We start from the raw sequence: 12,186 nt of genomic DNA on the forward strand, positions 1-12,186 counted from the left end.
CCCACACCGAGCACAAACGAAGTCCGATTCTGGTCTGTCTTCCTGGTTACCGGCTTTCCTTCTCTGTCTCTTTGCCTCCGATTCCTTGGCAAGTGACTCCTCGAACTTGGAGAGACCTCGTTGAACAGACTGCCTCCAGGCTGAACGGTCTGTAGCCAGTGTCTCCCATATAGCAAGATCGACGTCCATGGCTTTCAGGTCCCTTTTGCATACGTCTTTGTACCGTAGCTGGGGCTTGCCTACTGGACGCTTTCCCTGCCTCAGCTCTCCATACAGGGGACTCAAGTACAGTCTCCCAAACCACAGGAGGAGGAACTTCCACTTCAGTACAGCTTTGTACCGTGTTACCTGACGTAAGTGTCTTGTCAACAAAGTCTGATCATAAATCAGCTCTACCCACTGCTCAATTGATCATTAAAAATGGAAAGTCCAAAGTCACCATACGTGGATTTTTGACCAAGGATCCCAAATGACCTTTATCTCAAAGAAGTTGGTAGATGTCCTGAAACTCAAGCCTCTACGAGAGACACAAATAAACATAGCAGGATTCCTGACTAACTCAGGAGCCCGAGTCTTCAAGGTAGTACAACCTAAAGTACATTTAGGCGGTTATGCCCGAACGACACAAGCTCTTGTAGTAGATAGATTCCCAACAGACCTGTATGGTATGGTCTAGGGACAACAGCCAAATTCCTAGAAGAAAAGGGGATCAAATTGGCTGACAAAATCCCATCAGACACCCTCTCCAATATTGGAATCCTTATGGGATCAGATGTCTACCATAAGTTTATCAAAGGAAAGGATGAAAAACAGGGAATGAACCTGTTACCATCTGCAGGTGGCTACTTGCTAACAGGCCCAGTATTATGACTGAAGCAACCCGCACCTGTAGACCACCAACATGCCAACCCAGTAATGGTTGCATGACTAGAACAGTCTCCACTACAATTCAGAGACATGTCCGAGGATGAGCTTGATCACCCTGTACATAAATTATGGGACCTGGCAACTCTCAGCATTGTCCCTGAACAACCTAGTCCAGATGACAACTGGACTTACAAACAATACCTGGACTCAGTTATGTACAGAGATAATCAATACTGGGTCAGGTTACCATGGAAGCTGAATCACCCTCAGCTACCCGTCAACCATTTTATGGCAAAAAAACAAATAACATCACAGGTGTTGCGCTTACAAAGACATACTGAGAATATGAAATTGTACCATGAAATAATACAAAGCAACTCAATGATAGATTTATCGAAGTTGTCACAAATGATAACCCAAAGGAAGGGCACAACCTGCCACATCATCCTGTATTGAAATATTCAGTTACTACCCCACTACGGATAGTATTTAATTGCAGTTCTAAGTCAAAACAGAGCAATGTTTCCTTAAATGACTGCCTTCAAACTGGCCCTAGCCTGACACAAAGGCTATATGACATGCCATTAAAGTTCCGCATCGGGACTTACACATACACGGCCGACATCAGCAAGGCTTTCCTTAGGGTAGGTCTCCAAGAAGAAGACCGTAACTACACAAAGTTCCTATGGATCAAGGATCCTAACGATCCAAACAGTGAGTTAATCACTTACAGGTTTGCATCTGTTTAGTTTGGTGCCACGTCTTCCCTGTTTCTGCTTCAAGCTTCCTAAGACATGCACTTGAAGAAGTCCAATAACCCAAATAAAACAGAAATTAGCAATAACTTGTATGTGGACAATTTCCAAGGAACAACCAGCAGTGAGAGTAAACTGCTGAGCATATACCACGAGGCCAATCGAGAATTAATTGGAGGAAATATGCCTCTCCAGTCGTGGGTCTCCAACAATGCCAAATTAAATCAACTGATCAAAACTGATTTTCCCGATTACCAGGTACCCGAGAAGATAAAGATACTAGGCATCGAATGGGATACGACAGCAGATCAGTTGACAATTAAGTTGGTGGAGCCAAATACCACCAACCTAACAACGAGAAAATTAATCTCACAACTCAGCAAACCCTTCGACCCATTGGGACTATTAAGTCCAATCTTAATTAATGGGAAGTTGATAATTCAGTAATGTTGGCAACAAAGGATAGGCAGGGATGATATTCTAACACCTGCCCTACAAGAAAAATGGCAAGGGTTAGTGAAAGAATTTAAGTATCCTAGAGTCTGTCAAGTTCCCTCGGAACACATTAAATGAAAAGGAACCAATTAAGCTACATGTATTCTGTGATGCCTCAGGAAAGGCTTATGGTACAGTAGCTTACCCTGGTCTCAAATGGGCAAGCCAATTTGCTCACATCAAAGGCCAGAGTGGCACCTTTAAAGAAAAGATCATTGCCACAACTGGAATTAACAACCTTACTGCTAGGTGTAAGATTGGCGCATTATCTGATCAAGGCCTTAAACAACATCCACTTTGAAGGAACAGTGGTATGGTCAGATAATGAGGCAGTGCTACAGTGGGTTAAAAACAATAATAGTAAAAAACCTTACGTGAGTAACCGCATTAAGGAAATACGAGAGTTGTCGGCAGGGTATAAACTGAGATATGCACCCATCAAAGAGAATCCAGCTGACTATCTCTCCCGAGGCCTGACTTTACGGCAATTAACAAAGGCAGAGATGTGGTTCAATGGACCTCAGTGGCTAATCAGCGACCAGTGGCCTAAACAAAAGCCACAAGTCATTGTTACCAATGTCACTGTTCCCACTGAGAACCCAGAACTGCCTCAGACTTTGGTAATTGATCCTAATCGGTACTTCCCTAGTGCCCTAAGGTACTGGGTCAAAAGCGCTCAGACAGACACATTCGGGACATAATTTGACAATGCTCCTAAGAAGCTACAAAATTATCTCGGTCTCTGGATAGATACCAACAATTATAACATAAACAGATGCAGAGGCCGCTTACAGCATGCGGACATAGATCTGGAAGCAAAAAATCCAATATTGCTTCCTCATCACCAAATAGTAAGCAAACTAATTGTGTTACACATACACAAATACAACACTCTGCATGGTGGAGTATTAGATACTCTCACAGACTTAAGACAACAGTACTGTCTACCCCAAAGTAGGCAGACTGTAAAATCCATAATTAAATCCTGTGTAATTTGCCGGAGATACGCTGCCAGAGTGTGTCCATATCCTGGCCCTCCTCCACTTCCAAAGGAACGAGTTGTACATATTCGTCCCTTTCAGACTACAGGAGTAGATTTCACAGGAGCACTAACACTAACAGGCACCAAGGACAAAAACCAGTAAAGGCATATATATGTCTTTTCACATGTACCACAACAAGGGCAGTCCATCTTGAAGTGACACCCGATATGAGTGTCGAGGCATTCTTACAGGCTTTCCGCAGGTTTGCTTCACAGAGATCCTGTCCTAAGTTAATGTTCTAGGACAATGGGTCCAACTTAGTGGCAGGAGAAGCATATCTGAGGAAAATCTGGATACACCCCAAAGGTGCGCACGGCCCTAAATCAACGGCAGTACCACTGAAAATTCATACCTCCCAGAGCACCATAGCACGGAGACTTCTATGAACGCTTGATTGGTATGGTGAAACATTCTCTACGGAAAATCCTACACCGCCAAAAGATTGACCTAAAGGAGCTCTAAACCGTAGCCATAGAGATAGAAGCACGAGTTAATAACCGACCACTTACCTACCTCTCTGATGATGTTTTGCAGCGTGAACCATTAAGTCCAGCTCATCTGATGTATGGGACACCTCTCAGCACCCTAGTGTCCCTTACCGACGAGGAATCAGAGGATCCTTCATATGTCCGAGAGGGTGATTTGGTTCAACGTTTCAAACATCTATCAGGGGTGATAAGTCGGTGGAATGATATATGGACTCGAGAATACCTTACTGCTCTGAGGGAGTATCATTACGGAGCAAACAACCCCCTAAAACAGAAGTAACTTGAACCCTGGTGACATAGTTCTGGTGGACAGCGATGGGCCACGCTCAGAGTGGCCTATAGGCCAAAGAGTCTCTGTTCATCCAGACCGTCAGGGCATCTTGAGAATAGTGAAAGTAAAATGCCGAGGAAACACTGCTCTCAAAACATTAGAGAAATTAGTTCCTTTAGAACTGGCAGGAAAAGAAGATGTTCAACGACTTCCAGCACCCGAAACACCAGTACGGGACATCCGTCCCCAAAGGACTGCTGCACAACAATGCAAACTCAAATTAAAACAACACAATAATTTTGCAGGAGAGGAATAAAGTGATCGCAGTGCTTACCGGGACTTTGACCCCGTGTTCCTCTTCCCCCGGAATTATGTCGGAAATCCACCACACATAATAACATAAGTTACCCCATAAAGGAAAAGAGAATGGGTAATTCCGTGACATCATCGACGCCACATATTTATATTAACTCTAATGTCTTTTAAACAACAGTCTAGTGTTTAAACTTAATAAAAAAAATTCACTAGGACTGAATATAGTTTCTAATGACGCGACAAACAGCTTGACTCCCTTGCTATTGTTAAATAAAATCAGAAGCAGAACCAAAACATTGGCCCTAGGGGGTCATCACATAGACACCAGAATCATAACAAACAACATGAGAGTGCTCCAGAGAGAATTGTGATACTAGTCTCGCACAATAGACTTACTCTATCCCAAAAGAGCTACAACAGCAACACCTCTACCATACAAATGGAACACTTGAGTATCCGACTGCCTTATACTTTTATTATAAATGTGTACACTATTTTTTTATATATACAAGAGTTGTTACATTCTTGTACAGCCACTAGTACGTATAGCATTTCGGGCAGGACCCTGGAACATGACCCCCACGAAGAAACGTTGTTACAACCAAGTACCCATTTTACTGTTGAGTTAAACAGAGACTACAGTTAAGGATTTGCGCCCAGTAAATCCTCCCCGGCCAGGATACGAACCCATGACAAAGCGCTCGAGGAACGCCAGGCAAGTGTCTTACAACTACACCACGAAGACTGGTGGCACTTAAATAATATTAGTTAGGTAGCCGGTTATGAAGAGAGCTTTAAAGCTCACACAAGTACGTTTACTCAGCATTACACACACATATTCCATGTCATACCTGTATTTACATGTTTAGGGAACCATTAATAATTCTTTACATCCTAAACATGTAATTGTGAGGAAGTTAGTGAAGCAGGAAGCTGGCTCCCAACATAATTATAGGAATAGTTACCTGCTATACATCAAGCCTTGCAGGCCTCCAGATAGCCGCCATAACGTGGCACTCTGAGGCACAGGGCCACACCCAATTCTGATGCTACAATTACACAGCCTTAGCAGCCCCCACCAGCAGTAGCAGCTATGGACCTTGTGTGTTTATACTGTAGACATAGTATTAGTAGTTATTAATTTGATTTGCTGTAGTATAATAGTAGATTAGACCACCATATGTAGTATGATAAATAATTATAATTGTAACAATAAGATAAACAAATACTGCTTGTACCATTTACATAAGGTGGTACAAGTTGCATTTGTCCCTCCCATTGTGTGTGATAAGTTCCAGCAGCTGAATCAGAATATATACAGTCCACTACTAACTAACTTACTACTAACTAAGAACTAACTCAGAAGAAAAATAAGCAACCTAGTCTAATTTATTGTGCTAACCTGGTGTAAGGGTAAGAATTTACACTTGTCTAGAGTTGAACATATATTACAACCTAGCAAGCAGATATTTTTATGCAGTACTCATGGCAACCCGAGTTGTGTTGTCTACATAACTATTGTAATAATTTAATTATAATCATTTCACCTTTGAGTGTTAACCACTTAACTGCGCCAACCGAGTATTCTCGGTCGGCGGAAAACTGTGCCAACCGAGAAAACTCTTTTTTATTTTTCGGTACCAATTCTAAATGTGTACGAGGTTGGTTGTGTACGAAATGTGCTCTTAGGACCTCCAGTGAGAGGCAGCCATTTTGGAAAAAATTCCCAGAATGCCCTAGGGCTGCTGGCTGGGTTAGTACTGAATGAGCAACCATGGGTGGCGCATAAAGCTAGGCACAGTAAGGACCTAAATCTAACGTCGGATGCAAGTCATACAGCACCTATGAGGATGATACACTGAGGGTATCCAGTTGTAGCTCTGAGCGTCACCCTTGCAATCCTATGCTATCTACAATTTATTTAGATGCTACATAGATGAATCGTTTTCTGTGTTCAGTGATGATGCATCTGATACAAATAACATAGATGAAAAGTGTTAGCTGCTTCCATGGTGGTGTTTTCCATAGATATTTTCAAGAATACCTGAATCTCTTCCTAACTGACAGACACTCTTTGAGGCTAGCTGAATCTCTTTCTGACTGACGGACACTCTTAAGGTAAGCTGAATCTCTTCCTGTGTATGACCTTACAAAGTGATCTTTTCAAAACTACCTTACAAATTTATCTTTTCCTATAATCTTTTCAATACTATCTTATGCTTTGCAAGCTTGGCTACATACAACCTACAAGTACTAAAGCCAAGGGTGCACGTGAGTGCGTTATTTGCAAGCACACAGAATGAAGAAACAGGAAGTGAACATTTTTCTGTACCTGATGCACTGAGAGCGAAGTTGCGCTGTGTACCATGAACTACTTAGTTGATTATTACTCTCTTCGGAAGTACTGAGTGTGTAATACAGTGTGTTACTGTGTAAATAGTGTGTGAAACTGTACATATTGTAATTCTAGTGAATTTTTAACAGGTAATAATGCGACAAACATTTATTGTGGACACATTACTGACACATGTATCACTGTCCAGGGAACATTATGAACGTTCTACTGTATACATATTGTAAAGGACACAAATATGCATCATATACGACAAAAAAACAAATAAAACTGCATTGGAAATACATAAAACAAATAATTAAAAATATATTTGTGGCAACACCCGGTGCTTGAATGGCCGGCGTGACCGTGTCTGGGCGAGTCACCCACGGGCGACCAGGCCCTGATGACGTCACAGCGCACCTTGTCCCCGTCCCCACAGCCAAAGTAAGTGGAATTTGGAATTTATTTTTACATAGACATGTTCAGGGAAGGGAATTTATCATTTTACAAAGAAAAAAGAATTTTTGGGAACATTTTATTTCATGCACACCGGGGGAATTTAACAATAAACTCGCTACAGCACAGTGGTTAATATGTGTGTCTGTACCAACTAAGAGTGATTTTGAGGGGCTAACTTGAGGTAAATCCAGCATAGATACAAGCTTACCACTCAAATTATAGTGTGTATGATTATATAATGCGTATTTTTTATATGATAAACAGCTCTTGTTCGGAAACTAGTAGCTCTACTAGCTCAAGTGCTAGAAACAGTCCAAATCAAAGTCCAACAAGGCTTAGCACTAGTACATCTGCAACACGGCTAGGAAATAAAGCCATTATGTCTACTGCCAAAAATGTAAAAGCGACCCTCACTGGAATGAAGGGCCACTTAACCCGACAGATAAAAAATGCGATGATTTATGTAATCAAACTCCAGTTGATTATGTATAACTGGAAGGCCATCCTAAGGTTGCACAGACCATATATCAGCATATACAAATGCAAGTCCTGGAATATCAGGATGTACAAATGCAAGTCCTGGAATATCAGGATGTACAAATGCAAGTCCTGAAATATCAGGATGTACAAATGCAAGTCCTGGAATATCAGGATGTACAAATGCAAGTCCTGAAATATCAGGATGTACAAATGCAAGTCCTGGAATATCAGGATGTACAAATGCAAGTCCTGAAATATCAGGATGTACAAATGCAAGTCCTGGAATATCAGCATGTACAAATGCAAGTCCTGAAATATCAGGATGTACAAATGCAAGTCCTGAAATATCAGGATGTACAAATGCAAGTCCTGGAATATCAGGATGTACAAATGCAAGTCCTTAAATATCAGGATGTACAAATGCAAGTCCTGAAATATCAGGATGTACAAATGCAAGTCCTGAAATATCAGGATGTACAAATGCAAGTCCTGAAATATCACGATGTTCAAATGCAAGTCCTGAAATATCAGGATGTACAAATGCAAGTCCTGAAATATCAGGATGTACAAATGCAAGTCCTGAAATATCAGGATGTACAAATGCAAGTCCTGAAATATCAGGATGTACAAATGCAAGTCCTGGAATATCAGGATGTACAAATGCAAGTCCTGAAATATCAGGATGTACAAATGCAAGTCCTGGAATATCAGGATGTACAAATGCAAGTCCTGAAATATCAGGATGTACAAATGCAAGTCCTGAAATATCAGGATGTACAAATGCAAGTCCTGAAATATCAGGATGTACAAATGCAAGTCCTGAAATATCAGGATGTACAAATGCAAGTCCTGAAATATCAGGATGTACAAATGCAAGTCCTGAAATATCAGGATGTACAAATGCAAGTCCTGAAATATCAGGATGTACAAATGCAAGTCCTGAAATATCAGGATGTACAAATGCAAGTCCTGAAATATCAGGATGTACAAATGCAAGTCCTGAAATATCAGGATGTATGTGCTACTACCAACATCAATGAAGAGGCAATGGACGCTGAAGAACAAGAAAACGCAGATTATGAAGATACAATAATGAAGATACAATACATACAAAGTTACAACACTTTGACAGTTTAATAACCACACATAAGGCCACTACAAACATTACAGCCACAGCTTCCCAAAACCCGACACAACCAGAAGTCAAATTACCGTCACTCAGTCTCCCAACTTTCTCTGATACAGAGGACGAGAGTTGGGACAACTTCTGGAACTAATTTGTCGATTCTGTGGATTCTAATGCCAATGTAGCAAAGATAAATTTGACATATTTGCAAGTTGTCCTAAAGAATGAAGCATTAAATGTGGTCTGTAATCTGACCATTACGGACGACGGGTACGATAATGCAGTACAGCTCCTAAAGGATAATTATGCTAAGCCAGAAAGAACTATCAGACTTCTAACCCAGAAGCTGTTGGATATTAACCCTCCAGATAGTACAGCTGACTCACTCCAAGTCTTTAGATTGGAGCTTGAGTCCTTGCTCAAGGCACTTAAGAATAAAGTGAATCTGGAGGAATCGGACTGTATAATCCAAGTTCATATGAGAAGCAAATTACCCAGTGACGTACTGGATAAGTTGTTTGTTTTATATAACAAGTCTTCTCTGATAGTAAAGGAGATAAAAGAAGGTTTGTGATCCATCGTAGAAGGACAACGAGATAACACAGATGGAAAAGCGACATCTAAACCTTCTTTAATCACTAATAGTAAACAACAAAGTACAAACAGTACTCCAAATAAATCTAAAACAACTTCCCCCGCCCCAAAGTGGAAACAAGACAGTGTGGGCACATATGTAGTGGGTCCCTCCAAACCTACAGTTAATGTGTCACCCAAAACGGTGACTCCCCAAGATGCTGTTAACGTCTGGAGGCCATGTGTGTTCTGTGAAGAACAACATACCATGTACAACTGCAAAGTTTACCCTGATCGTGCTACACGTATAAAACTACTGAAAGAGTTACATAAATGTACCAGGTGTATAAGGGCACATAATCCCGACACCTGTGCAACTCAAATACGCACCTGTAATAGATGTCAAGGGTTAACACCATACAGCACTTTGTGGGGACTCAAGTACAGTCTCCCAAACCACAGGAGGAGGAACTCCCACTTCAGTACAGCTTTGTACCGTGCTACCTGACATAAGTGTCTTCTCAACAAGGTCTGATCATAAATCAGCTCTACCCACTGCTCAATTGATCATTAAAAATGGAAAGTCCAAGGTCACCATACGTGGATTTTTGACCAAGGATCCCAAATGACCTTTATCTCAAAGAAGTTGGTAGATGTCCTGAAACTCAAGCCTCTACGAGAGACACAAATAAACATAGCAGGATTCCTGACTAACTCAGGAGCCCGAGTCTTCAAGGTAGTACAACCTAAAGTACATTTAGGCGGTTATGTCCGAACGACACAAACTCTTGTAGTAGATAGATTCCCATCAGACCTGTATGTATATGGTCTAGGGACAACAGCCAAATTCCTAGAAGAAAAGGGAATCAAATTGGCTGACAAAATCCCATCAGACGCCCTCTCCAATATTGGAATCCTTATGGGATCAGATGTCTACCATAAGTTTATCAAAGGAAAGGATGAAAAACAGGGAATGAACTTGTTACCATCTGCAGGTGGCTACTTGCTAACTGGCCCAGTATTATGACTGCAGCAACCCGCACCTGTAGACCACCAACATGCCAACCCAGTAATGGTTGCATGACTAGGAGAACAGTCTCCACTACAATTCAGAGACATGTTCGAGGATGAGCTTGATCACCCTGTACATAAATTATGGGACCTGGCAACTCTCAGCATTGTCCTTGAACAACCTAGCCCAGATGACAACTGGACTTACAAACAATACCTGGACTCATTTATCTACAGAGATAATCAATACTGGGTCAGGTTACCATGGAAGCTGAATCACCCTCTGCTACCCGTCAACCATTTTATGGCAAAAAAACAAATAACATCACAGGTGTTGCGCTTACAAAGACATACTGAGAACATGAAATTGTACCATGAAATAATACAAAGCAACTCAATGATAGATTTATCGAAGTTGTCACAAATGATAACCCAAAGGAAGGGCACAACCTGCCACATCATCCTGTACTGAAATATTCAGCTACTACCCCACTACGGATAGTATTTAATTGCAGTTCTAAGTCAAAACAGAGCAATGTTTCCTTAAATGACTGCCTTCAAACTGGCCCTAGCCTGACACAAAGGCTATATGACATGCCATTAAAGTTCCGCATCGGGACTTACGCATACACGGCCGACATCAGCAAGGCTTTCCTTAGGGTAGGTCTCCAAGAAGAAGACCGTAACTACACAAAGTTCCTATGGATCAAGGATCCTAACGATCCAAACAGTGAGTTAATCACTTACAGGTTTGCATCTGTTTAGTTTGGTGCCACGTCTTCCCTGTTTCTGCTTCAAGCTTCCTTAGACATGCACTTGAAGAAGTCCAATAACCCAAATAAAACAGAAATTAGCAATAACTTGTATGTGGACAATTTCCAAGGAACAGTCAGCAGTGAGAGTAAACTGCTGAGCATATACCACAAGGCCAATCGAGAATTAATTGGAGGAAATATGCCTCTCCAGTCGTGGGTCTCCAACAATGCCAAATTAAATCAACTGATCAAAACTGATTTTCCCGATTACCAGGTACCAGAGAAGATAAAGATACTAGGCATCGAATGGGATACGACAGCAGATCAGTTGACAATTAAGTTGGTGGAGCCAAATACCACCAACCTAACAACGAGAAAATTAATCTCACAACTCAGCAAACCCTTCGACCCATTGGGACTATTAAGTCCAATCTTAATTAATGGGAAGTTGATAATTCAGTAATGTTGGCAACAAAGGATAGGCTGGGATGATATTCTAACACCTACCCTACAAGAAAAATGGCAAGGGCTAGTGAAAGAATTTAAGTATCCTAGAGTCTGTCAAGTTCCCTCGGAACACAGTAAATGAAAAGGAACCAATTAAGCTACATGTATTCTGTGATGCCTCAGGAAAGGCTTATGGTACAGTAGCTTACCTGGTCTCAAATGGGCAAGCCAATTTGCTCACATCAAAGGCCAGAGTGGCACCATTAAAGAAACGATCATTGCCACAACTGGAATTAACAACCTTACTGCTAGGTGTAAGATTGGCGCATTATCTGATCAAGGCCTTAAACAACATCCACTTTGAAGAAACAGTGGTATGGTCAGATAATGAGGCAGTGCTACAGTGGGTTAAAAGCAATAATAGTAAAAAACCTTACGTGAGTAACCGCATTAAGGAAATACGAGAGTTGTCGGCAGGGTATAAACTGAGATATGCACCCATCAAAGAGAATCCAGCTGACTATCTCTCCCGAGGCCTGACTTTACGGCAATTAACAAAGGCAGAGATGTGGTTCAATGGACCTCAGTGGCTAATCAGCGACCAGTGGCCTAAACAAAAGCCACAAGTCATTGTTACCAATGTCACTGTTCCCACTGAGAACTCAGAACTGCCTCAGACTTTGGTAATTGATCCTAATCGGTACTTCCCTAGTGCCCTAAGGTACTGGGTCAAAAGCGCTCAGACAGACACATTCGGGACATAATT

The 12,186-nt window shown here is 41.5% G+C and overlaps 2 protein-coding genes across 2 annotated transcripts; both read left to right on the forward strand.

Moving 5' to 3' along the window:
• The first annotated feature begins 1,661 nt into the window (after positions 1-1,661).
• On the forward strand, positions 1,662-2,069 carry LOC138355046 (uncharacterized). Its single transcript, XM_069309759.1, has one exon. It carries the CDS (start codon positions 1,662-1,664, stop codon positions 2,067-2,069), a length of 408 nt encoding a protein of 135 aa, XP_069165860.1.
• An 8,959-nt stretch (positions 2,070-11,028) lies between these two features.
• On the forward strand, positions 11,029-11,436 carry LOC138355047 (uncharacterized). Its single transcript, XM_069309760.1, has one exon. The coding sequence runs from the start codon at positions 11,029-11,031 to the stop codon at positions 11,434-11,436; it is 408 nt and encodes a 135-aa protein (XP_069165861.1).
• Positions 11,437-12,186: the final 750 nt, after the last annotated feature.

The sequence above is a fragment of the Procambarus clarkii genome, chromosome 65, assembly GCF_040958095.1.
Source record: "Procambarus clarkii isolate CNS0578487 chromosome 65, FALCON_Pclarkii_2.0, whole genome shotgun sequence".
In the NCBI taxonomy this organism is placed as follows: Eukaryota; Metazoa; Arthropoda; class Malacostraca; order Decapoda; family Cambaridae; genus Procambarus; species Procambarus clarkii.

Bases quoted from the DNA above. Each gene is read 5' to 3' on its own strand.
- LOC138355046 (XM_069309759.1), top strand. From the start codon at position 1,662: ATGCACTTGAAGAAGTCCAATAACCCAAATAAAACAGAAATTAGCAAT.
- LOC138355047 (XM_069309760.1), top strand. From the start codon at position 11,029: ATGCACTTGAAGAAGTCCAATAACCCAAATAAAACAGAAATTAGCAAT.